Raw genomic sequence first — 27,731 nt, forward strand, 5'->3', positions numbered from 1 at the left:
AGAAGCATGGCCAACAGGGAAACAAACGCCGACACTGCGGTGCAAGTCTCGGACGACAGTAAACCTAAAGCTGGACAGACACTGTGCGATTTCTTCAGTCACGTTATTCAGCTCCTGCTCAAACTGCACGATTGACTCGCAGGGGTTAGAAGTTGGTAGGTCACGATGCAGGTCTCACACTATACGGCCCGATGCTCTGATGGGACTTGAGTGCTCACACTGTGCCTCCATAAAATGAAGGTTATAACAGAAAATCTGTCGCTCGCTCTCTCTGTCTTTCACTCACACAGACACACCACCACCATCAACTTTGCTAAATTGCTAATGAAAAACACTCATCAGGCAGCTGTGATTGAGCAGCAGTGTAAATCCAACTGTTTTCACGGTTGTTGTGGTCGTGATAATTTTGTGATGCCACATCGAAAAGGCTCGGATGAGCTTTCCAAAGTTCTACAAGTTGTGCCTCCATCACTTGTGTCCAGATCACACGCTGCACAGCCGTGCTGCTCCATCTTTTACACCAAAGTTTACGTGTTTGCGCGTGCGCAGTGTGAGCGGCTGTGGTGAGACCCTCACGAGCGATTGATGATCGGGAGCTGGTCGTGAGGTGTTAATCACTTCTCGTTACCCCACGTATACTACACGATGCACGATGAAGGCCAAAATCGGTCCGATCACTCAAAAATCGGCTCAAAATGGGCCTAAAACCACACAGTGTAAGCCCAGCATTAGAGCAGCAATGTTTGTTCCCCTCAGAGAAAGGGAAGAATGGGAAAAGGAAAACACCTGGCTGGAAAAAGTTAATATGGGCATGTGCAGTGAATATCAGCGCTATGTGGCCAGAAGTGTGATAATATAACTTATTTTGTGTAATAAACAACTGCAAGGATAGATGATTACAAATAGATGACTAATACATAAAAGTAATACATAGATGAATAATGATGATGAGTTATGATGCGTAATCATGGGAACAAGCGGGTTTACAAACAGGAGCAGCTGATTAGCATTAGAAAAGCTGAAATAATACCTCAGCTGAAGCCAATTGTACTAAATGCACTAAATGTGCACTGTTACAAGAATGTTTTTCTTTCTATTGTTTTCTATTATTTTAAGTTAAGCAGGACAGAGTTCTTTTAAAGAAAGATTTACTTATATTCTCAAAAGTTAAGCATGACAGGCTTCTGTTTAAGAAAGAGACCTGTTTTATTGTGTTAATGTTGTCATTTTGAGCTAAAAATAAATGGCTAAATGATCATTTGTTTCACATGTGTTCATATCACAAAGAATAGAATATGCATCTACTTAAATCAACTTCAAGTCAAATGGTTAAAAAAATAATTTCACACACAAAAAAAGAGCTAGAAAATTCACCACACTGGGAAGGGTGAAGACAACTGGGTCGCCCGGCCCTGGCCACGAGGTGTCCCTTAATTATTTTTCAGGGAGTTGGCAACCCTATCACGGGGTGATAAAAAATACCCCACACCAAATATGCGCACAGTTTGTTGTTTTTTTAATCTGTTTGTGTTTTTTGGCGATGAGACTGTTAGAGAATACAGACCTGAGGAGAAATCCGTGGTTTAGCTGGTTTGAGCTACTCTCTGATCCAGAGGGTGGCGGTAATGCAACTAAAGGTCTTTTCGAAAACGCCACTACAGAAAAAGAAGAAGACGCAGGAGCAAGCGATGAGCGACGCGTACGAGCAGCAGTGAGTTGCTTCTTCTCCGTCCAGCACCGGATGTTTCATGTACGTACAGCTTTTATTTACCTTGTCAGCTCATCAGATGTCACTTTACATGTTCCGGACTGCGTAATTTACGGGTCTTAAACGTTATTGTGCAGCGGGGTTTGTGGTCGCTTGAATGGCTCTGGGGTCAAAGCGTATAGGGCTGCTGGACGCCGCAGCCGCTCTCGTTTGGATGTGTTCGGCTGCACTTGCAGACGAACCTCTCTGTGACTGACGTGGGGTTTCCCTGTTTGCCTTAAAATGGCTTGACGGTCAGCTGCTAGTCTTCCACGGAGCTCCCAGCCTTCCAGGAAACGTGTCTGTTTGTTCAGCGCCGCTTCCTCGGAGCTGTCAGTCCGCCCGGGTCACCGATGATGAGGAGCTGGCGGTGCGAGCTCCTGCTTCCTTCGTGCCTTTAACTTTTCATATGTTAATGAACTCGTGACAGATTGTGATTGGAGAGTATTCGTAAGCCAAACCTCGCTGAGAGCTGTTACGCTTTGAGTGAAGGCGGTGGATTTAAACCAAAACAGGGAGCATCGTTTTTAAGGATGTAGAGACACATTTATATTCGTCAGATGTGTCATCCAAATATAGGAATTTGTCATTTTTTACTGTAATAATGAATATGGGAGAGTAGCTCACCTTTACTTTACTGTCAGGTTTACCAGCTTTTAATATCATTTTACTGATTTTTGCTTTTTCAGTTCAGATACTTTGCTTTTCTTTGCCAAGAAGAAAATCTATATTACAAAGACCCTTCAAGATTAGATGAAGAGCCCCAAACAATATGGCAGTTCCCTTATGAGCATTCACTTGGCAAGAGCAGGGAGGAAGAACTCCTTTTATATAAGCAAAGGCAAAGAGATCAGACAGAAGTTATTGACATGTAATAGTGTCAAGTAAATGTGGGCTGAAAAGACGAGCGTGTGCAGTAAACTGTGAAAGATGTCCTTTGCGATTTTATAGAAAAAATGATGACCACACATGCAAAATATACTTACCTGTATTTTTTTAAAATTTATTATGAATGTGTTGTGGAAGAAAAATTTAATAAATAACAAACACAAAAGGGAAAAAAAAGCATATTATCAGCATACATACTAGTTGGATTGGAAACAAACTCCTCTGCAGTTCGTTTGGAGCCACACCGAGATCACCTTCTCCGAGGCTCTCTGTGCGGTTGTTTTGCTCCACACCGCGATGACTGTGTTCACACCTGCATTCTTTTTAATAACCACTAGGGGGTCTCTTCTGAAGTCCACGAGGGGGGGGAGCCCATGTTCAATACAACATGATGTTAGTTTTATCATGCAGTCAGCAAAAACGGTCTCCTTCACACTGAGACTTCTCACATGTGCCTATTTCCATCTTCTGTGTGGAACCACCACAGTGTGTGTGTGTGTGACAAAGATGGGGACTGTGCTTGGTGGTATCTGGAAGTCTGCACGGAGATGAACTTCCTGTCAGTTTTTACAGCATTTGCTGCTCAGTTCTCCTCATCCGTGGGGCAGAAGTGTTTAGCTGCCTTTGTAAATGAAGCTTGCATCGCCGTGCTGCCCTCCAGCCTCTGCCTTCTGTCGTGAAGCACGAGGAAAGGGTTTATGCTATTTCTCAGAGATTGCGACTGATGTTCTTTCTAATTTACAATTCATTACGAGGAAACGGGAATGTTACACAAGGGAGTCATGTTTGGATGACTGAAATGAAATGAAGGAAGAGATCTGACGTGCTGGTATTAGTGTTGTACACAGTCCTGTTCTCTGTGACCTCTGCATTGGATTTTTCTTACCACTATAAAAAATCCATGGTGGATGTTGTGGATGAGGTTTGAGAACATTATTTAGCGTTAATGTGTGGTGAGGAGATCCTATCTGGAGTGCAGGCCCCTCAGCTGAGATTCTACACCTTCACCAATCTGCCATCACACACTTCTGCTTGTCATACATCCACTGAACACGTGACAGAAGCCTGTGAGCTTCAGCCGTCGCTCTCTGCCGCTGTAGTTCTGCTGTTAGATCATGTTTATATTGCACCATAAAACTCAGTTTTATACTGATGTTAAACTCTGATATATTGGCTGGGTAGCAGGATTTTATAAAGATGCATTTATTAGTGTTGTCAGTTATTCCAAACTGTCCCACACAGCTTCACTTCCCCCTTGTTTTAACACCCTGTAATTAGACAAACAGCTCTTTCTGAGATCGTCTAATCTTATTTGCACCTCTGAAGATTCGAGTTTCTGATCCCACTGCTCCCACAGCACCCACTCCCTGCTGCCTCTTAAAGGTGCAATGCGTAAAATGCTATCACAGCATGGATCTGCACTAGGAAGTTCACCATCCACAATAGCATTATCTGATTTTATGAAGGTTCATTGCCCAGCCAACAGCTAAAACACCTCTGTTAGAAACAACTTTATTACTTCCTCATAAGATGGGCATCGGGAAGAGACTTTAGTCTTTCTGGTCTCTAAAACTGTGAGCTTTCCCGTGTACTCTCTTAGCTCTGGAGATGTTAATAACATAGTTTTAAATACTTGTAATAGCTGTCTGCTCTGTCATCATGCTGGCTGACCTGTTTGACAGGTTTGGATACATTCCATATACAGCATGGTAACTATTTAACTGTAATGAGTAGCATGTGATCTATACTGCAGCCAAATACCAGGGTGTTATACAGGCACTCATATGACCCAACATGAGTGACAGTCCACTCTGCAGCAAAGTGTTTACAGAGGTCAGGAAAGGCCTTGACCTCTGTAAACAGACATTAAGGCCCTTTTCCAATCACAACCATCGCCATCTGGTGGCATCTGATGAGCTATAGTTTTCCCTCCACAAAGCTACATCCATCTTTTTTATCATCTTGATCTCTGACCGGTTGCAGGTTTTTGCTGGCTGTTGCATGCTGAAATCAGTCACAAAGAGGTGTACAGTGCTGCACCACAATCCTTCTTGTGATTGCTTTGGTCACTAGCAGGCTGCTGCCAGTAGACCCGGTGCAGGTTGTGGATATTCCAGTTTCCACTGCAGACTGCTTGGAATACAGTTACAGTACAAAACACGGTTTTCACTGCTTTGGAACATTGTGAAAGTTGTAAAATTAAATTATTTCACAATACCTGAGATACAAGGAAGGGTGTTACTGTAACAGGGTGGATGTCATCATGTAAAGAAAAGGAGGAAGGAGAAGTAGCCTCCTTCCCAAGTCTTTTCAGACTTTGTGTGTGTTCTAAAGGAAGATCCAGAAAATGCATTCACTGCTTTTGTTTTGGTAACTGAGATATCCCAGTAGGCACATTAATGGGGACACTGAATATGTACCCTCTCAAATCGCAAAGGATTGCGGGTCAGGGAAGTCCCAAGTCGGGTATTGGTTCTCACCTGAATTAAAGACGAGCATTGTTCAGGAATGCCTCTGAGAACAGAAATGGATGAGTGGCCTGAGCCGGAGACCTTAAAGTCACCTTGCTTATGCGCTGAGCTGATGCTCTGTAATGCCGTGCTTGACATAGTGGAGAAAGCTGAGTTATTGGATTGCGTTTGGTGTTTTAGGCTCAGAAAGCCGGGGCGACAGAGATGGATGAACTGTGTCGGGGGTGCCTTGTTCGTTTTTGCTCAGCAGATTTTGTGTGTTGAATAATATTTCCTCGGGTGGAGTGGTTCGGGGGGAAGGTTGCGTAACGGCTCTGGCTTCCCTGTGTGAGTCGTGTAGCACACACTGAAAATGAGATGGGAGAAGGTCTTGTGATGCTGGTGTGGAGCCCCCGAGCTTCATAGTATCTTTCATCACGATTGAACCACCCTCCTCTGTGCATGCTACCTGGAGGGGCTGTGTGTGTGTTTGTGTGCACTTGGGTTCAGGGATTGCATGTCACTGTGTGTTTGTGTATTTTCAGGGAGAAGGAGGGGGGGCTGGGAGCGCCCTTTCTGGTTCAGGGAAGCAAAAATCCTGCATCCTTTGCAGTCAGAGAGGAGTGTGATTTATAGAGTCCCTGACTGTGTGTGTATGTGTGTGCATTTGTTGTGGCAGGACGGGGCACATTAATCAGGCCAAATGGCGTCACTGGCCAGCAGGTGATTGTACCGCTGCCATCCATCCTCAACAGGGAATCACGACTGCTGACTGAGGGGCTTTGCTGTTTTTTCGGGCATCTAAAAGAAGTGCTGCAGGGGAGAGATGTGACAAGCAACATTTCACACTCTGAGCATCACAGGCACGACTGTTTAGCTGTAGGACATATGCTCAGTAACCCATGCAAGATGTTTACCACTTAAACATGATCAGATGATTAAATTACAGCCAAAAACATAAAGGCCTGGATGACCTGTAAATCTATTTATTGTGGTTTAAGTTGCTTTCTCCGAGACAAGTCACGGTTCAACTGAAGGTTTCTGTTTCAGAAAAAGAAAGTTTTTTATGCCTGTAGTGACGAGGATAGTGTAGAAAGAAAGATAGAAACTGCATGGGCATAAAAATGCACCTAATGTTCTGACCTGTTGGGATGTAAGCCGGAGACTTGCTGCTCTGGGTGTTAATGCCCATATGGTGTGGGCTCTAATTACAAAGCTATCAGCCACCCCATGTTGACAGATTCTAAAGCGGTCGTGCACAACCTCCTGAAATATTTGAAATACTGAAATAATCAGGGCAGCGAAAAGTGAGCTCACTGTCAGAAGATTAATACATCGAGTTTGGTTCACTGGCAACATGTTTAAAGATGGAGAATTTGTTAAGTGAAGAACAAAAGACTCCACTTAGCAAAGGTTCTGATGAGCAGCCTTTCTAAACCACTGCTAAAGATCCAAAATGAAGCCAAACTCTTGAGGTTTAGCTAAGAAATGATTTCACTGTGGGTAATGGAAAAAGTCCAATAAGCGATCCAAGTTGGAGTTTGGTGCTATGTGGAGGAAGACCAGCACGAGAGAGAATTACACCACTCTCTCTATTCAAAGCTATAACAAGACATGGAGGCAGAAATAGCTGAAGTCTGTAGTTGAACACTGGCACCAGTTCAACCAGCAGGCCGTTCTTCATCTGCTCCATCTACTACTGCTTGAGAACCAAAGAAAACCCAAGGAGTGACCATTCTCCACAATCGCCTGACCCAATATCAGTGCAGACTGTTGAAGGCTCAAAAAGCCAAGCAGAGATCACCTTTGATCCAGTGACGTGTCTGTGGAAACCTCTACATCTACACTTCCACTGCAGAAATAAAGGATAGTGTCAAAGATCTTGTGACTTCACCTTAACAGGAAATGCGTAGTGATTCATAAGAGCGCCCTGTCCACAGGAAGTCTTTGCCAACCAAGGATGTGGCCCCATGCCAAGCCTTGCAAAATATATCTGAAGGGCTCATATGGAAATCAATGGGAAAGGAAACGCAACACCTTTTTTTTTAAACGACAAAACCAACCACTGATAAGCCTTTTGTTGGCACAAGGCTTTGAAATAGTATGAAACACAATGGCTTACTGTCAAGCCTATAATTGGCCTTTAGGTCTAAGAGATCTTTGTAAGCCGTAACTCGAATAAAGGTAACACAATGACAATGAAAGGTCAAGTCTTACACTGAGTTATAACCAGAAGTCCAGTGTGTCAGATTAATCACAGGAAGGAACAAAACAAGGTTTAAACTTCACATAAGATGCTCACTTTTTCCAGTATTTTCCACGTTTAACCTTCAGAGGGTTTGAGTAAATAAAAGTACGACTCGAATGGAGACTTAGATTTGATTTGTTTTGCTGTAACGCAAGTACATTTGTCATCAACATATCTTTGATTTATTTCTTTCCTGCTCTTACTCCTTAGGTGGGCGGGTCTTATTACAGACTCCATCACTTAGCAACCACTCTTAAACCTAATCAAGCCTGATGAAAATTAAATCAAATGAACAAAACTCAGTTTACAATCCTGAGTGAAAATATAACGGTTGGTCACAGATTCTTGGGTAAAATTCTTCCCACCCAGAAACAATAATACTGAGATTTGTTTGCAAAGGTAAATGACGACCCATCCATCCATTTTCTTTACCACTTATCCAGTTAAGTTACTCGATGGGATTTTAACTCTGTCAAAAATGATGCTGAACCCTGACCTAAACTCAGACTTGCACACCAAACCATGGCTGTTAGAGTGACAGCCAGACTGCGGACACATCAAAGAGCGCCCCCCGGTGTTTAGTTTTATTAGGCGAGGAAGCCGTGTCACCGGGGACGGCAGGTCCAGCCAGTGTCCTGCTCGGAGGAAACAATGTAAGTAAATGGCACACGTTAAGCAGCGTCTGCAGGCCAAATGTTTGCTTTGTCTTTGGTGATGTGGGTGTTTAGGTACACATGAGTGTGTTTGTGCATCTCGAGTGTTTCACCCTCAGTCTTACTCACTAAACGCTGCATTATATAACCTCATCTTCAGAGCTGCATGACAAGCATTGGCCCAGGGGCTGTGTGTGTGTGTGTGTGTGTGTGTGTGTGTGTGTGTGTGTGTGTGTGTGTGTGTGTGTGTGTGTGTGTGTGTGTGTGTGTGTTCCTGGGAAGGCCGTTTGAGGAGTCAGCAGTGTGATGCTGTCCCATGACTGGGCATTTATTTCAAACCAGATGAAAGGTGTGTGTGACAGGAGATGTATAGCAGTGCAGTTTAAGATTTGTTTGCCTTTTTCTTTGTGGTTTTTAATCAATCATTCCAACTTCCTATTATTTGCACTGTAACATGATGAAAGAATAGATTCTAAAAATACAACACTGAGGTTTACTTTAGAGATGAACGGGGTGTGAGATTTCAAAGCAAGGACAACTGAACAGGATCTAAATGACAGTGTGGAGCTACAACATGCTGCTTGTTTTCTTTCGTGCTCTTTTTTTCCCTCTGAGAAGTGATCAGTAGATCTGTTTTGATGCATCCAGGTAAGGATCAGCTTTCTGAGATACAAAGATCTTCTTCTCCTTCTTTAAGCATCAGAGTCAGGGAGGACAAGCGTGTCCTATCAGGAGGTTTGTGGGGTTTTTTTATGTCAGACCACAAAGCATACTTTGCTCTGCTCAGCTAACTCTGCCTGCAGAATGTGTGCGATCAGAAACAACAGGAAATTATATTCACTTTCACACCTTAAGCATTTAAATAAGAAGTGCCGTGTCACCGTAGGCACGTTTGGTAGGCCTGGTGTTGAGTCAGATGTCACACTGGTTTTGTTTTATCATCTCAAATTTAGAAAGAAGTAAACTTGTATAGATTTATTCACGTAACATTTTGTTATTGGCGGTTAAATTTACACTTACAGCTACACGGCCTGTAATACCCTCTTTTCTTTTCATTACGAATGTTTTCACTTTTTCATAGCAGAAAAGGATTCTTAGACTGACCGTCGCAAAGCACTGTCTCAGTTTGGAGCAAAGTAAGGGTTGCAGTCGTTCTTGTAATTTGAGGTGTTTGTTTACTCTCTGACTTTGGCCTTTAAGGCAGCACCTCCACCCAACCACTCTTGCAAAACTGCACCAAGTCCTGCAGAAATGCTGCTTTAAGGACAAACTCGGAGGGGAAATGTTAGTTCAAGGCTTTATAGCTAAACCAGGTTTAAATATATTTAAGGTGATCTAAATGAATTCAGGACTCTGATTTGCTTGTTCACTTTTTCTAAATGTTTCAAATCATCATGATGTTGCTTTTTAATAAATATTGAACTGAATCTTTTAGATTCATCAACAAGGAAAAGACTTTCTGGCCAGAGACAAATCTCCATTAGGAGACAATGTAGTGGACTCGATAATCACATTAAATGAACTGAACTTGAAGTGATCTGCAACAGGAGTGGCTGGAAATTCCTAAATCAGTAACTGAAAGGTTATTAGTAAAGCTTCAGAATGAGTAATGCTGATGTCTGTATATGGATCAATTTCACGTAAATGCTCTGAATTTGTATCTGGTCTGAAATTATATTACTGAGAACATTTGTAAAAAAAAAAAAAAAACTTCACCACATCAGCAACATGTGTTTTTTTTGTAACACATGGCATGATTTTTTATAAAGCATAAAACCCATGTATTAGGAGGACATTTGTGCATAGACTGTATGTAAAAGATGGACGTGGCTGTTGGTTTTGCAGTCTGCCTGCTGAGCCTTCAATGTTTTAGCTACTATGTGTCATTTCTTGGAGCTAGAAGTGACCATATTTGGGCATGAGTGTGGATTGCTAAGCTAACAGCTAATGCTACTTAGCTTGGCGAACATACTGCATCCGTATATTGAATGTAAGACACAGATGCACATACTGGACACATTCACTGCAAGCAAAATTATTCATGTGAGCGCTTTAAAATGGGAATCTGTGGGGACTGGCTCACTTTCATAGATAGCCTCAAGTGGACGTAACAGGAACTGCAGCTTTTGGCCAAATATATTCCTTTGTTAATGGTATTTAACATTATCAAACCACATGATCTTTGTTTGAATTGCAGGTCAAGTGTGTTTTTAAAATTATTATGTTCACACTGTCTATTTTAACATGGTGTAATATTGCTGATTTCTCTCTTTCATTGGTCCACAGATGCTTTGTGAGTTCACTCTGTGAGGGTCAGCACCCTCAGGGGTGGAATGATCTGCAGAATCCTAACCTAGCAAGGCCGGCAGCTTCAGTGGAAACCTAAACTGGGACCAGCACTCTCATGTTCCTGCACAGCAGTAAATAGCTCTGTTTAACACCACTGTTGCACAGTCACAACGAAGAGGCTTTCCACCATGGAGGGTGTGGCAGTGGACAACCTAATAGACTTCGACCTACCGTCAGAGACCAAGACTCTCAACATAGATGGAGGGCAACACCAAGGACACACAGACATTTTCTCCCCAGAGCCAGCTTCTTCCACAGGAGTCCACCAGCTGCCAGAGCCCATGGCTCCAACCAAGCCCAACTCCCACCACCAGTCAGAGGAGGGAAACAACGACAGTGATGCTACAGAGTCGGCAGACAGTGAAAATGACATGGACCCGCCCTCTCATGAATGGGAACTAAGAAGGTCGTCGTCTTCGTCGGCTCACAGCGGGGAGGAAGCCGACGCCGAGACGGTGGAGAGGAGGCAGTTCATGAAGACGTATGTGGAGAAGGTGTTTCATGGAAAGTAAGGAGCAACATTTTGAACTGTTTTTGGTCTTTTGTGTTTGAGTGAGTCTTAAAAAAAGACAGCTCACATTTGTTTGATAAATGAGATTGTGAAGCATTAGAGCCACAGAAAAATGTTGTGTGTTCTCTGCAGGTGCTTCGGCTTCCTCACACATTCTAAAGGCTAATTAGTGATATGGATAATAGTGATAGCTGTGAATAACTGTCTGCTTCTCTGTGTTGGTAAATGATGGAGTAATCCCATAAGTTTTTGCAGAATGACAGAAAAATGATGCAAAGTTTTGAAATTGCACAAGTATACACCGTCTGTACAGCGTCGGCATTCGTAAGAAAACATGCAACTTGAAAATTGTGGGTTTTTTAGGATGAATCAGTGGCATACTTGTTGCATCGTGTTTTGCAAATAGAAGAGGTCTGACTTACTGAAATGTCATTGACTTGAAACAGATCAGAGTTGTGCCATACATGTGGGAAATTACAAACAGGGATCCCTGGAAAAAACGGACAAAGATGAGAGAAACGATCATCCTGATATCCGCTGTTTGTTTCAGTCGTTCTTTGAGACTATTGAAACTTTCTGGGGGTTTTTGTCTTTTGCTGAAAGTGAACTGTCAGATCTGAACCACATGAAATCAGGAAGGCAGGGTGAGACGATCTGGGCTGAAATGCTTTGATCTCCACACAAAAGTGTGGGCTTTGAAAGCAGCGTGAGTCATGTGAGGTTGCTGCGGACAGTGTTTACTGAAAAGGGCGTTGGATTAACTTGCATTGTTAAAATGTAAGTTGGTATGATGAAAAGGTGTTGCCTTTCGCCTTTAGATTTTTGAAACTTGTTTTGTGATGATGAAAGAAAGAATGTGGAGAAGTCTGTAAGCCCTCCATGTCGATCGCGGAGACGAGTCTACCGTAGGCGTGACGGGTTTTATCTGATGTCGTCTGTACGTGTTTGTGTTTTAACAACAGATTTAGTGGATGTTTCTAACAGCCTGTCTTTATGAAACTAGAAATGTTGTGAAAATACATGCAGGAAGTTAATTACAGTACAGAAACTTCAAAGCGTGTCATAGAGGAGCTGACGGTCCGACAGCGCCTCTCCAATGTTGGCGAGCATTGTGTGGGTCTGGATGGAAGCCACCAAATTATCAACGCAGGGAAAGAGCTGTAGGGTGAAGGTGGCGTCGACATTTACCAGAGTGCTAAATTCTGTCCAGGAAGCCAGATAAGGAAAAGATATCGTTGGTATTTGAACACAGAGGAGGTTACAAACTCCAACCAGGGTGTCTCAATGTAGCCATGGGCACGTTTATGTTAAAGCAGCAGTGTTTGCACTGTATGATCACACACATGGGTGGTTCTGCTGTTATCACTCGAGCATATTTTAAGAAGTGAAGAAATTGAACAGTGGCCTCTGTGCTTAGCACGTGGCCTTGGTGCTCGTGCTTCATGGTTTACACGCTGAGCCTCTCGTGACACTGCGGCAGGGTCACGGGGGTCACTGGTCTGCTGACGTAAGAAATCTAATGGAGTGAAATGTGAGGTTGGTCAAAGACACTTCTAAATATCAGGACAGCTTTGTATTTCATTGAACTTTGTTAGGTGTGTTTATTTTGACCCCTCAAGCATTGACCACTGAGCTCTTTGCACATTGACCCACAGAGAGGTCACATGGTGACCTCTCTGTGGTCAATGCCATAACGCATCTCATCCTAAAGTAAAATCTTCTTGCCATTAGAACTCTGATTCAGCAGTTTGCCCTCTTTACCTTTGTCTGGGACGGTCCAGTCATCTCTCATTATCTTCATCACCCTCTTAGTGGATTTCTGATTGTCCCTTAACCCTTTAAAGCCGGTCGGAGCAGCACGCTCCGTTTTGCGTAACTATTTTTAAATCCCTGTAGAACTGGAACCGCGTAAGCTAGCGCAATAATTTTTTGCATATGAAACCAGAGGAGTTGTACTTACATCTTATGCCATCAGCTTGTCCTAGGTCACGGTTTCCTTCCACATAAAGCTTTGCAACAATTGCATAAAAACCACTTGCAGCAACAAAAACATAATATTCCAGAAACACGCTTTGCCGATCCGATCAGCTGTTCAAAACACTTCCCACATTGAAACAGACGTCAACGCGAACTGTCGCATGTCCGCCATTACCTGCCCGAAACCGAAAGTGATGTCATTTTCACAGAAAATGTAGTTTTTTACTTGTAGGCCTTAAAAGCCTATACTGGTGTTTTTATAAGTCATGTTTGACTTTATGCTTTTCTGAATAGTTTCTGGGATGCTTAGAACTCAAATTGCACTGCTTTAAACAGTTTATTTTGATGCACATGCTGTTTCCTTTGCAAATTTGCATCATAGGATTGTTTTTCGTTTTTCCTGCAGTATATTTTGGTGTGTCTCAAAAATAAAACTATGAAGACACTCAAAATAAATTTCCTGTTGTTGTAAACTATTTTTTGTATTTAAAGTTTTGAGGGATAAGCCTCTTAAATTTCTCCAAGTAGAAATTTATGTAAAAAAAACAAAACAAAAACGATGTTTAATTTTTTTGTAGTTTATTGCACTTTTTTGCAATTAATGTAATTACTATGGACTTAATGCAGACATATTATTAAAATATGGGCTATAACAGTTGTATTGATGTATAGCAAATTGAAATGCTCCCAAAAATGGCACTACAGCATGTAAAAATATAATATAAGCTCTGGCGGACTTGGTTCTATGGTAGGTCTTAAAGGGTTAATGTAATAGTGAAAGGATTCGAGATATGATGAGCCGCATCCTGTAGATGCTAATGCAGTAATGCATGACTAAGCGAGCTGTGCATCATGAAGGCAGACAGTAAATACACAAGATGAGTTTGAATGTTGTGCAGTATGCAGTTGGATATTTGCTGCCCTGCAATGCTGCTACTTTTTAGGTAATTTCACTACGTTGTTAAAGCCGTGCTGTTTCACTGGGACAGCAGCGACATCTTTCACATTAATAAACATGAGCAATCTTCTGAAATCACCTGTAAGAGCTGGCTGTTAGCTCAGTGATGTAAAATCAGTGATTGCCAGTCTTTTTTGTTTTTTACATCTTCGGCCTTTCTCTGTCGGTCAGTCCAAACTTCAGAACCATCTTCTTTGTATTTTTCAGATTTCTCTGTTTCATTTTCATCAAAGCAGACTTTAAAGTGTGTTTTCACAGCAGCCCCATGTTTTCACAGAGAGGACTTTGACCAAGAGGAGAAGGCTCGTTTTGGAGAGTTGTGCAGTGGAGAGAATGGAAAAGGCAGGGAGTGGTTTGCCAAGTATGTCAGCGCTCAGGTAAGTCCGGAGAAACTCAAACGCTCCCTCGTTATACCCATTATACAATGGCAGGTCATTTCAAATTCAAATTCAAATTTTATTTGTCTCACACACAACCATACACAGTATGACATGAGGTGAAGTGCTGTGCAATGCAATGCCCGACCATTAAATGTCAGTGGTTTTACAGTATTTACAATTTACAGGTTATACAAAATTTACAGATTTAACTTAGAAATTTACAGTAAAAAAATGTGCAAATAGCAGAAAGAGATTATAAATTATAGGAAGTGTGCATGAAGAAAAACCAGAGTGCGTGTGGTGATGTGATATGTGTGGGAGAGTCCAGTCCTACACCTGGTTCAGGGCCCGAATAGCCTGGGGGAAGAAGCTCCTCCTCATTCTCTCTGTTTTGGCCTTAAGGGAGCGGAAGCGCTTCCCAGACCTCAACAGTGAGAAGAGCCGAGCGCACCACTCTTTGCAGATCTCGTCTGGCCTGCTTGGTGCTGTTCCCAAACCAGGTGCAGATGTTTGCCGTCAGGACGCTCTCGATGGTGCAGGAGTAGAAGTTCTTGAGCACCTTCAGTGGCAGATGGAAGTCTCTAAGTCTTCTGAGGAAGAAGAGACGCTGACGGCTTTCTTAACCGGGGTGTTGATGTGACAGGACCATGACAGGTCCTGAGTGATGTGGACACCCAGGTATCGGAAACTGTCCACTCTCTCCACTGGCGTGCCACTGATGATGAGGGGCTTGTAATTCCTCGCCTGCTTTGTAGAGAAGTCCACGATCAGCTCTTTCCTGCTTTGTTCTCCTCAAAGCATCGAAATTCAAAACATCTTATACGTAAACATACACTCGCCCATCAAGACTGTTAACCAGACAGCTGTGCAGCGCACTTAACTGCTGAGTAAACGTGTGTACTTGTGCAACATACCTTTGGAAATGTAAGATTCTTTTGATGTGATTTATGCGAACATTTCAAGAACCAAGCACAGCAGCAAAAACAGTGCTGACCAACAACGAGCAAGCTAACGTCACATTGATGAAGAGCAGACAGCACTGCCTTTACAGATATTCGCTTTGGCAACGTCTTAATTTCTAACTCCAGTTTATGTGGAAGCATTTATGATAAGGTGATATTAAAAAGTAGTTTCAGACTTTCTTTAAAAGCCGACCTGTGTCAGTGAGTCAGTCTTCCTCTCTTCTCAGTCGAGCCCGCTGCTCATTCATATCTAAAGCAATTTTGGAAACTATTAGAGACGTCACAAACTACGCATCTTAGAGGCATGAAGATAATTACCCACCATGTTAGTGGTGGTATTAAGTGACATTAAGAGTAAACCATGGCAGAATATACTGAGAAAATTACTGCTATGGAGCTGCAGTGTAGTCGGCTCCAAAGTGTTGGAGCTCTTTGACTGCTGCTGTCATTCGGACTTTTTGGAAAACAACTTTCCTCAGAGGTGGAAACTGTGCTGCTGCAGAGGATTTAAAAACAGCATTCGGTTTGTGATATTATTCTAAAGTGGCGCTGACTTCAAACTTGTGTTTTTAGATGGTTTTTGTTACATTATTCTCCTTTTAATGACTGAAAGTACACACAGTCACATGTTGTTGCACATTGTTACGAGCTAGTTTAGTAGCCTCTGTGTCCTTTTTAAATTCTTTTGGTTTTTTCCTTTTGCTGCTGTGTTGTACAAAAAGCGACCTTTCTGCTTTCTATTGTGCAAAAATGAGCTTTAAGGAACTCAAACAAAACACCCTGAAGGTTTCATTTCTGCACTGTGATGGAGTCATTTGGTGTAGAGACACAGGTATAATCAACATATGAGATTTGATTACTTATTTGTCAAATGAGAAGTTTGTAAAAGCCGTCTTCACTCTGGCAGCTGATTTTGTTTTTAGCCATGCGGTGCAGTTTCTCCGCAGCCTCGGCTTCATGCTTCTCTGCCTGGACTGTCAAACGTGTTTCTGAGCATCTGTGTGAGCTCCACGATGTCTCGAACTACTACTTCCTGCTTTTTTTCTGTCTCCCTCAGCTTGCCCTGCTGTCAGCTGGTAGCTTTTCTCCGACCCCTTGGGCCTCCTCGGTCCTGTCGCTTCAGCCCTCCCGGAGCGTCAGTCGCAGTGTGTCACATTGAAGGTCTTGAGGTTTGCGGCTTCTGTCCGGTTCCGAGTCTTTTTCTTACTTGAGCGTTTGCTGCAGCTCCAGGATCTCAAGATGAAATTTGTTGTTTCCAAACTGAGCTCAGCTGAACACGCTTCTGACTCTGAGACCTTCTGCATGTTTTTCTTTTATTTCCTTGAAGACACTCTGCGACTCCCACAGCCTTCAGTTGATCATTTTCACTTTCTTTTTTGTCTCTCGGGAGTTCTCTGTCGAGATTCTCACCTCCCGTTTTGTCACTTTGAGCTCTGCTTCTCATTCACCTCTTTGAGTTCTTGGCAAAGTTCCTGAGCTTTAGTTATGGTGGTTCTTCAAGTCCTTGAGCTTTCTGCATCTCATCCTTCACGTCCTCAATATTAAGACACGTGCCACTTGTTCTGTCTTCTCAGCTGAGAAGACTCCTGGATATCCAGCTGAACGGCCTCGGCGTCTCTGGAAAGGCCCCTGATCCCCTCCTGATAAATGTTCCAGAGGCCGGCGTATCTCTGGGTTTGCTTTCTTAAACAAACAAAATTATACAAACGAGAACAAAGCATTGGAAACGGTTCATGGACTAAATGGTTAATCCAAACAATAATCAGCAGATTAAATGAAATAATTGGTTCCAGCCCGACGTGGTAGTCATCAAACACTTTAGAGCTGAGACACAGTGAAGGCTTTGTTTGCCAGTTGTAGCAAATTTCCATCAGAGTTCACTGAAGGAGTCATTTGCACTTCTTCTTCTTCTTCTTCTTTCTTACCTGTCTTTACATGCAGACAGGTGCCTGACTCCTAAATTACAGATGCTGCTGATCCGTCGGGTTTGTTTCGAGTCAAAAACAAACGAGTGTTCAAACAAATGATAAACTCATGTGTAGATTTTACACTGTGCATCCTCAGCTCCTTCTGGCCTTCTCGATGTTCTCACATCAACAGGAAACGGCTGAGCTGTGGCCGCAGAGATAAGTCTGTTGTTTTGTATTTGTTTTCCTCTTTCCACAAATTCCACCAGCAAACCCTGACCAACACCACCATCGTCCTTCTGACTCGTTTACTGTTTGCAACATTGAGCCCACTGGCTGTTACAGAGAGAACAGTCTTTAAAAGCATCTCACGGGCTCATAGCTCAAGGCTCAGTCATTTCCTGCAAAGCCACACGCTGTGGTTTAATCAAGGAAGGAGGGAATCTGGTGAATACGGCATTAGCTGAAAAAGATGTGTTTTCGATTGTTTTCTTGTTTGTCGTGTGACGGGAAAACCATCACTCTGATGCATGTGAAGAAAGAAGCGCAGGTGTTATATTCTCCTGAAATGTTGTTTCCTTGCAGTGACATGTACTTGTACTGTGTTCACAGCGCTGCCACTCCAAATGTGTGAGCGAGGCCACCTTCTACAGACTCGTGCAGTCTTTTGCAGTTGTGCTATTTGAGTAAGTAAATACGGTCCAACTGTAACTTTTTTTACTGTGAACTTGAGCCATCATTTTGAATAAGTGGTCATGTGACATAAGTTTTTAGCAGAGCTGGAATCAAAGCTGCGTCTTGCAAATGCTGCTGAACCGAACGTGGCGCTCGCGTTAGCTTGAGGTTTTTATTCTTCTATGTGCATTCAAGGTAATTTGAAGATTATTCAGTTGTTAATAATCAGTCACAGATTACATGAAAGATCAGATAAATCTGTCAAGAACATTACATTCTGACATTAAAAGGAACTTTAAGTAAATACGGTAATATTAGAAAATTGAACTGTGCCACAAAACAAAAAGAAGTAAAACCTTTGCAGTAATGTGCAGAAAGAGCTGCTCCTCTTTTCTTTACTGTTAACTTCCAACGAGTCCGACCTTATTGGGATCATTAAAGTGTTGTTGAGCAATAATTCTCCAGGATCTCTGAAGATTTTCTGCATGAACATGACCTCAAACACACACCCAAGGCAGTAAATGCATCTTCATTTGTTTACCTCTCCAACAAGTTTCAGAAAATTCAGCATTGAGTGGTTTTTGCTTAAATTCCACAGAAACAGACAAAGGGTGCTAAAAATATACTTCTGCATACTTTACATAATATTTAGTTCATATATTTTCCACCAAAGTCATCATTTCATAGGATCACATCTGAAGAAATGCTGTGTTTTCTTGTTTTGTTTTTCTGTTGCAGGTGTTACCAGATGGACGACTACAGCCCGGCAAAAAACCTCATGACCATGTGCTTCACTTATTATTACGTTGGTAAGATCAGCTGAAGTTCTTGAAAACAGTCTGTACGCCACCTCAGAGCGACTGTAAGGTGTTGCTTTTTAAGAGAAACGCTGCTGAGCCTCTGCAGCCCAAATTAAAGGCTTTTCTTTTCCAACTTTTAGCTGCAAAAGTGCAAAAGACAGACATCTGTGTTTGTGTCTGTTTTATAAAAACAAGACACCTCAGTGCTGATTCAGGGAATGTTACCAGCAGGGTAACCAGCTCTGTGGTTTCTCTTGCAGCAGCATCACAAATAAAGGTAGTGTTTGTGCTTATGCAAGCAGGAAGCACTGAGTGATTAGTACACCACTGTGACACAGTGCATTGCATCAGCGAGTCTGCAGGCACGTCTGCTAAGTTAAATATTTTTTTCTGTCTATAACAACTTGCACTGTGGCGCAAAGCGACACACAAAGGTCTGCTGCAGACTGCAGAGAGCCCTGATTACACAGAGTAACAGCATGTTTCCACTTTTGTGTTGTGAACACAATCTTACAGACTAATGACTGTTTTCGTTTCCAGCTCACTGAGTTGCTGCTGGGCTAAAGTGAAGCGTTCACTTCATTAAATCTCACACGGGCCTATTTTTTTTAAGTACTTCAGTGAACACCTGTGAAAATAACCCCCCACCTCAGACGGTGCAAAGCAGGTAGCTGCTGGGAGATGCTGTTAGGCAACGTTAGCACTCAGCATTTTGAGCTTTTCTTCTCAGGAAAGTCTCAGCCATCTCCCTCGGAGCTGTTGGATCGCGGTGGTGCTCCAGCTGGTCTGGACTCTTATCTCAACAAGGCTAACACCTGGCTGTCAGGGAAGAAGGACGCTGCCGAGCGCCTCCTTAAACACACGTCCAAGACTGACGTCAAAGGCTTCTTTGGGGGCCTGGAGAGCAAGCTGAGAAGCTCAGTGGCTCCCAAGTCTGAGTGAGCATCTGCACCTCCTCCTTTGAGTCTGTTCATTAACACTTTCGCTTGTCACTGTATTCCTCACTCTTACAATCTGTTTTGCAGTGATGGGGAAAATCCGGGGGAGACGAAGCCTAAATCACCAGGTATCGTAGCTCAGAAATCATTTTTTATTTCACTTTGCTGCTCCAGTGCTCTTACTTTTTTAAAGAATGTTCTAGAAACAAACCTGAGTCCATCCCTGCCTGTTATATTTCATCCTCCTCTTCAGTGTCAGGCGCTCCAGAGGAAAAGAAAGGGGAAAAGGTGTACCTGTACACTCACCTGAAGCAGCAACCTATCTGGTAAGAATCACATCATGTGAGGAAGAAACTTTTCACGGGACTCAATTAAGAGAAAACTAGAATACACTGAGTTCTGTAGCAGCCAGGTGATGCTAATCAAATGCACCTGATGAACTGATCATCAGCACGTGTGAGCACCTCTATAAAAGCAGAGGTTTGAGTGGTTTGCTGGTCGGGAACGTCAGGAAATTCACCCCAAAGAATGACCGTGTGTCGCTCAGAGAAAATGCAAAAAGCCTAAAGCTCCATAGTTAGCATGTTTAATGTTTAAGTTCTTGACAGTACCGGCCGTCCTCTGGAGTCAGATGTGAGGCCGTCTGTGCTACAGCTAAAGCTCGACCCAAACTGGGTCATGAAACAGGACAATGATCCCACGCACAAAACCTAAGTGTATTATGGCATAAACTGTATGACATTAGGAGATGAAAAACAACCTTAATTCACAGTCATTGTTCAAAATGTCATAATGTGACCATATAACATAAATTGTTACAAATTAAAAAGTAACAATATTGAACTGAAAGTGATGAGAAACAAAAAGGTAACATTTCAAATCAGTGGCACGACGCAAAAAGGAGCTCTGTTCGGTTTACTGCTTAATTTCAAAAAGCAGCTTCTACACATTGTTGCCCCCCCCACCCCAATTTCACTGAGTCATTACCGGCGCGTTGGGAACTGCACATGTTAGAAATGGTTGGCATTGCAGTATGAATCATACCAGAGCCTCTTTGTGCCTGGAGAAGTGACGGTTATTTCTGGCTGTTTGGTGAAGCGGTGGAGGCGTGAAGCCTGAAACGTGTCCATGTTCTGTCTGTCAGGCACACGCTGAGATTTTGGAACGCCGCCTTTTTTGATGCTGTCCATTGTGAGAGGAAGAAAAGATCTCCGACCACGAGGTGAGTCTGTTTAATACTAGCTAGCTTCGTGTAAATGATGGAAATATGAATCTCTAGAGTTTAAAGGAGCACCTATTGCTTTGTCACTTCCTGTCTAAATGAAATATTTGCTACTGTTGCCTCTAGCCCCCTCTTCACCTGTTTTCTCCTTTTCTCTCCTCTCTTCTTTCTCCTCCTTTCCTTCCTCTGTTTTTTCCACCTGTCTGCTCTCCTCTCCTTCTCCTTCTCTAAAAGCTGCTATTGTTCTCTCCTTTTCTGCATGCTGACTTTAACCCTTTGTCTCCTTGTGCCTTGCTGCCGGGCAGGGGAACGCAGGATGAAGAGAAACATGTGAGGTCTGTCCCTCTGTTTGTCCAAAAAAACCAAAACAAGCAAAGATCAAAGTTTAGGTGGAGGAGAAGGCAAAGGGCAGATCTTCATGAGGACTAAACCTGAAGGGGACAGAGAGCTTTGAGAATGTCAATGTGAATGACATAGGTCTTTACATAGGTCTCTGCTGCTGCCATACTGCACTTTGCATGGTACATACCACTTCCTGCTAATATACAAGACAGACGCCAAACTACACTCAGAGGGCCACTTTATTAGGGATACCTTGTTAGTAGCAGGTCGGGCCTCTGTTGAGCTGCCGTAATTCTTCATGGAAAAGATTTTGTGCATGTTGACACGTTAGCATCACAGAGTTGCTGCAGTGATGTGAATCTCCTGTCCCGAAGGCGCTCTGCTGGACTGAGGTCTGCCTGCTTTATAGCGTCCTTGCTAGCTAAAAGTCAAGTACTTTTCCCCTGTTGTTTGCTGTGCTTGGTATTAAAAGTTACCCCCCCCCCCGTTTTTGTAGCTTAAAGTTTAGAGCAGAAAACACAGCAGTGCCCATTTTCTCTATATTAATGCTTCCTTCTGCTTGGGTGTTGTCTCTCTTTAGGTTATTTGTGGTTGATTCACTGTCAGCGAAGCTAAGCTATCCCCTTAAGTTGAAATGGGGACCTTAAAATCCACGTTCTTCTGATTGGCCAAGGTCAGGAAGCCTGCTGAGGGGCAGCTTGCGAGAACCACCTCATCTGGTTAATAATGCAAAGGAACTGTGAACTCACTGAGTAGCTTCATTTCTCATAGGAAGCGGTGACTCCACAAATCCATGCATGACTTGGATGGATGAGTATGAACGCTGACAGCTCAAACATCCACAGCAACAAAAATGACTTCTGTGTCACGAGTGTTACAACCATTAACAGTCTTTACCCCCAGCCGTAAAAGGCTGCTGGAGTATTGTTGTCACACCACCGGGCGGTGGGCGGTGTGGACACCCGGCATTGTGAACGTTACAGCTTTTTAAAATGCGTCACTGATTTGTGCCAGACCGATTACTATGGTGACACTCTGACTCCATAGTCACCAAAACAGACGACCTCCAATTTCACTGCACGACAGCCGTGCTCGCCAGATGTTCTGATGGGTGAATAAAGATGGAAATCTGTAGGAATCTGTGCTAAAAACCCCAAAAATGTCCGATGGATGTCAGAACTTGAGTCTCGAGGTCTGGCAGTCGCCCCGGGTCTGATTTGTCACATGTGCTCCGGTGAACCGTGAGAGGAGATCCTCTGTTAGTGATGACCAGAGAGTAATGTGAGGCTGTGCTATGTGGACATCTGCATAATCAGAGCACGGTGAGATGTGAAGATCATTTTTTTCTTCTTTCTTTCTTCGACGTCTGTTGGCATGTCGGGGCTGTCGGGCGCAGCTCTGTCACGCTGCAGTTGAAGTGATTTTTGTGCCTACCTCTGACAAGCATCACACCCACAGTTAATATCCGGAATGTGCAAAGAGGGCTTGTATAATGTCTGGGATGGTATTTATAGATGGCAGCAGATCCACTGCAGTCTGGAGATGCTCTCTGCCTCTTCACAGCTCACTGCATGTTCAAACCATTAATCTGCTTGCATTTTTTTTTCCTCTGACTCCATCTGCATGTTCCCCTCTCCTGCCTTTTTTAAAAATCAGTGTGTGTGCTTGCTTTTGTACTTACACTGCAGACTGGTTACATCTAAATATAGACGTGCAAAAATAAGAATTTAAAAATGTAAAAAATGTAACATGTTTGATCTTCTTTCATTTCTGCCTTGACAAATATATGATGTTAGCAATGGATATAATAATAAGTGCATAAAAAATATTCACACATAGCCGTCTGTGTGTGACAGAAGTCATGAATTCATTTTCAACTTATAGTTTTGATTTTGTTTTTCCAGGACAGACTCAGATAAGATTTCATTATTCGGGGAGTTTGTGGCGTGTTGCTTCAAAGACAGATGACGGCATGTTTTCTTCTTTTTCAAGCGTTATAAAAGATTTAATTCAAATTCAGGACAAATGAGTCAAAACTGTCAAATGTAAATTAGACCTCAGACAATAATAATCTGGAAACATTTCCAGATTCATAAATATTTGTTTTGCAGCACTAAAGTCCAAATCAGTGCTTTTCATGTGTTGACAATGATGATTCTTTGTGAATGAATCATTTGTTGTTGTCTTTTCGCTGATGGCTGGTTAATGTGCTCTTTCGTGTCTTATATGTGTAATGAAATGAAAGTGACAGTCACAGGGTTGGATGTCATGCTTGTTTGTTTTTTCTTGGCTTTTCACAATGTAGTTTAAAAAAAATCACAATGTTCTGTGTAAAGAAACCTTGCTGGATGCGATATTTGTGTGACACCCACCCCTGACCTGTTCCTGTGGACGAGCTGAAGGTCGAGTGGAACTGAAGTCTGACTGCGACTGTGTTTTTGCTGCAGGGAGAAGTGGTGTCACATGACTGATGAGGAGAAGAAGGACAGCTACAAAATCGATGAGAACATCGCCTTTGGCCAGCTGGGGTAACCAAAACACCTCCGTGATTTCCACGTAGTAATAGAAAGAAATCCTAACAAGGAGCGCGAATGCCCGCCAGGGCAGCTCGCTCTCTGGGCAATATTTACTTTGAAGGGAATAGTATTTTATTTTCTGTATATTCATTTTTTTAAACATACTTTAAGAAGTTTGCAGTGCAGTAAAATCAGATGGTGCAGACCAAATGACAAACCAAAACATGAGCTCCTAGGTGGAGGTAATAAAATGGTAACAAAACACAGGTGATGAGATAATAAGTGGTAATTAATAAAATAATCTGAACATCTTTTTAGTGTCTCAAACAACAAATACTTTATTACAAAGATGGTTTCAGTCACCTTTCTGTTGCTCGTGTGGGCGCACAGTAGCATCTCACGTGTAGATACATGACTAATGCTGAACCAGCACACAAGTGGTCATGACTTCTGAACCTCTACAATAAGCTTAAATCACACTTTTGTAGTGTATGTAAAAAAAATTACATTAAATGTAGCTATGCCGCCTTTTTTTTGCCTTTTTTTTGTAACGTTCTCCTGGCATTGGTCAAACTGTGACTCATCCGTCAGACTGAGAAGTGTTTTCCACGTTTACAACACTCATGTGAGGCTCACTGCTCAGCCATGAAGCTCCTGTCACACATTTTAAGCGCTGATGTTAATGCAGATTATGTTCTTCGGCACTCAGATCCCCCCCTCAGTAACTTTACATGACGTGACGACTGGTGGCCGAGCGGCTGTGGTTCCTAAATGCTTCCGCTTTGCAGTAACATCATTTACAGCTGATCGTGAAACGTGTGCATGGCAGAAATTTCACAAACTGACTTGTTGCATCAGTGGTAACAGTGGTGTTACAGAGCCACGCACGTGTTGCAATGTCTGTTAATGCAGACAGTATTGCAGATTAAATGCAATACTGATTAAATACAGATTAAAAGGTGGGCCCATTACTTTAGTCCTGCATAAGTCCACAGTCATGAAAATGATTAATAAAAGGTGAGAGGTGGCTACAAAACCTCTGCAGCTGGGCGTATTGGTGTGTCCCAATAGCAGATTTTTGTTTCGCCATTATCATGTATACCATAATATTACATGTGTAATCTATAATATCTGTAATGCTGTTACTGAGTCGTATAGTTACTGTAAAACACGGTTATTGTGACAACCCTGAGGATGTGCCAACGACTGCACAATATTTGTTGTGTGTTTGTGATATTTTCCTCTTGTACTGAGACGATGTTGGTGTTGTGTGTATTTTCAGGACATTCACTCACAACATGCTGGCGTTTGGTCTGAGTAGGAAGCTCTGCAATGACTTCCTGAAGAAGCAGGCAGTTATTGGGAACCTGAATGAAGGTAAAGCACGAAGTAGCCTTGGATTGGTCCAGTTTTCTTGTATTCATGGATCAATGTTTTCATATATAGGGATAATAAAAGGCAGTTATTTAAAAGTTGAAATTATCATTTAAAAATTCAAGATAAGGATTTTTTTTCTGTTGTCTTCTGGTAGAAACTTGTGATTCAGTAATCAGAAAATACCCAAATGCCATCTCATATTTTTGTTTTCATTGTATGCACAGCTGGTCTGTCGGTGATCATAAACTGTGTGTAAATAATTAAAAAGTGGCTCCTTTACGTGTGGAAGAACAACGCATGTATTTTGTCCCTCTGCAGAACAGTACAAGCTGCTGACTGAGCACATAGAGCGAATGGCAGCAGAGTGAGTTTGAGAGTGACTGGCTGCATCTCAAAGCCTCCACGTGACAATCTGACAGCACACAGCAACACATCAGCCATTTCCTTCCAGCTCCACGTCGCTCTATCCGACTCTCTGGCTCTTTTTTCTTTTTTTTTTTAAATTTCCTGCTGCTTTTGTGTGGTGCGCTGCTGAAAAACAACACGACCTGCTGTACTGAGCTGTGCCATACCTGTAGCAAAACCCTTCCATCTGCACCGTGTGCTGGATCAGCAATAATAAGGCCATCGTTACTTTAATATTTATAATAGTCGTGTGTCTGTGACCTGGTAGATCTGTCCGTGACGTTAACTAAAGGAATAAACCATCCAGTATAAGCCTCGAACAGCCTCAGATACACTGGATTTATGTATTACACCAGTGACGTGTATGTTACGTATCCTATATGCTGTTTATTCTGTGTTTCTCAGTGACCATATTTATTATAGGAAGAAGTCAAGCAACCTGTCTATCAGCATTAATGGCAATAAGAATTCATTGTGCTTTAATCTGCTGTTCAGGTGGCTTTAGGTCAGTTTTTATTCCTCGAAACTTTATTGTGCATTTTTTTTCTGTAAATACACAAAAACTGTTTCATAAAATTTACATTTAAGCAAAACTTTATTGCAATATTTTCCCATGCATTCTCTTTAGGGCAGTGCGCACAAAGATGCTACACGCAACAATTAACACTGCAAACCAATAACTCGGTTTTAGTAAACGGGGTCGCTTCACTTAGCATTTGGCCAAAAAGCTAACTTTTGGATCTGCTAGCACATCTTTTGTTCTTCTCATTGTAACACAAAAGAGCTAAAGAGCTAACCTGGCTTAGATTATAGGTGACATCATCAATCAACAACTATATTTTTCTTTAAAACGACAATGTTTTCAATTTTTGCAATGAAATAAGCATAAATGATATAACTTCCTAAAGAAGCTGCACAGGCATCCGCTTCCTTTATGTCACGCTAGCTCGAGCAGCAGTTACAGACGGTGGTAACAACCACAGTTACAACCTTACTCAATGAATCCATTCTCAAAGCTGTAAATTAAATATGAAGTCGCAACAACAGCAATGATTGGGTTATGATTGGGTTAACTTAGCTACAGAAACGAGAAACAGAAGCCTGCTGTTGACCAAACATGGCAAACCGCCTTCCAGCTCCTCTCCTCAGCTCACTGAAGATCATATCAAGTTATTTATCGATGCGAAAAGGTCGATATAACAATGATTTGTGGCTTTATGCTAAGCTAACCATCTTTTGCCTCTAATTTATGTGAAATGATTATTTAATCCTTTTGTTTTTCACTTCAAGATTCACACATTTGCAATTCAGAGATGCTGATTTTGTTTATCTATTTATTTTGTTTTACTGTTATTATTACTGTAACTGTGGGACTCCTTATCTTTCCAAAGTGCCTTCTGTCCATATCAGCATCCTTTTCCTTATCCTGTTATTCTACCCTCACTCAGCTGACCAAACATTCGTACCCGCTCCTCTGCTGTGGCTGTTTGTGTCTTCAGTGATGGACATGTGTTGTGGTCTGTTTCCATGTGGCTGTAATGTAACATTAATATCATTTAAGCATGTTGCCTGTTTCTGGTGCATGTGCGTCCATATGACATTTGTATTACTTTAGTCTGCCACTGTGGGGCAGCATTGTCTGCACTTCTCAGTGGAAGAATTTAAACAGTAATATATGAAGGTTTTAAAGTCAGGCTGACACATTCATGCGGGATGAATTCCATTTTTGTCCAATAGTGAAGTTATTATGTATATATTGCATATTTCTCTGTATACTGTTGTTGTTTAATTGTAAAGGTATAAATCATAGATGTAATTGTGAACCTTGACCTTAGTCTGATTGTAATGTGACCCTGAAGTGCCCCCCTGGACATCCCAGCTGTGTTCATGTGTGCAGATACTGATGTTGTTGTTAAATGTGAATCATTCGTTCATAGCAATCTTGATCAACGTGCATAACTGACGTCTTTGCAAATCCTCCAAACCCATTTTTCCCCACGTTCTTAGACTGTGTGCACACTGACTTAACCATTGTGCTTGTCCCCATGTTCCAGCTTTAAATGCTCTGATTTTTAATATTACCCTTTGGTTGTGCTTCTTAGCCAAGCATGAGCAATTTGCACTACACTTATTCTAACATATCCCTCTAGAGACAAATTCAGGTGTAAGTGAAGGTACAGAGCCCCAAACTGTTCAGTGGTAAGTGAATTTAAAACAACTTATAAAGTGAATAAACTGTGTAAGTGATATAAATGAACCAATAAATGTTTATGTAATTTAAAAAAATGAAGGTGACTTTATTTCATAATATTATTTTTTGGCTATGTTGTTAGATTTGTGTTTAAACACCATAAAAATATAATTAGAAATTAAAGAGTGGAATTGTAAACTGATATGAAATGTATTATATTGAAATTAGAACGGTT

The 27,731-nt window shown here is 42.2% G+C and overlaps 1 protein-coding gene across 1 annotated transcript; it reads left to right on the plus strand.

Annotated features, from left to right (window-relative positions):
• On the plus strand, positions 1 to 26,097 carry kiaa0513 (KIAA0513 ortholog). Its single transcript, XM_085414955.1, has 13 exons — positions 1 to 155; positions 1,662 to 1,750; positions 10,273 to 10,843; positions 14,059 to 14,158; positions 17,643 to 17,716; positions 18,444 to 18,514; positions 19,236 to 19,443; positions 19,531 to 19,571; positions 19,697 to 19,769; positions 20,588 to 20,665; positions 23,455 to 23,535; positions 24,806 to 24,900; positions 25,219 to 26,097. The coding sequence occupies exons 3-13, from the start codon at positions 10,464 to 10,466 to the stop codon at positions 25,266 to 25,268; spliced, it is 1,251 nt and encodes a 416-aa protein (XP_085271081.1). The 5' UTR covers positions 1 to 155; positions 1,662 to 1,750; positions 10,273 to 10,463; the 3' UTR covers positions 25,269 to 26,097.
• The last annotated feature ends 1,634 nt before the right edge of the window (positions 26,098 to 27,731 follow it).

The sequence above is a fragment of the Rhamphochromis longiceps genome, linkage group LG7 (genome assembly GCF_057381845.1).
Source record: "Rhamphochromis longiceps isolate RC_006_pf linkage group LG7, R_longiceps_female_GT1.1, whole genome shotgun sequence".
In the NCBI taxonomy this organism is placed as follows: domain Eukaryota; kingdom Metazoa; phylum Chordata; class Actinopteri; order Cichliformes; family Cichlidae; genus Rhamphochromis; species Rhamphochromis longiceps.

Coding starts and splice junctions, on each gene's coding strand:
- kiaa0513 (XM_085414955.1), top strand. CDS start 10,464: ATGGAGGGTGTGGCAGTGGACAACCTAATAGACTTCGACCTACCGTCA. Junction 10,844..14,058: donor GAGAAGGTGTTTCATGGAAA/GTAAGGAGCAAC, acceptor ATGTTTTCACAG/AGAGGACTTTGACCAAGAGG. Junction 19,770..20,587: donor CTGAAGCAGCAACCTATCTG/GTAAGAATCACA, acceptor TCTGTCTGTCAG/GCACACGCTGAGATTTTGGA.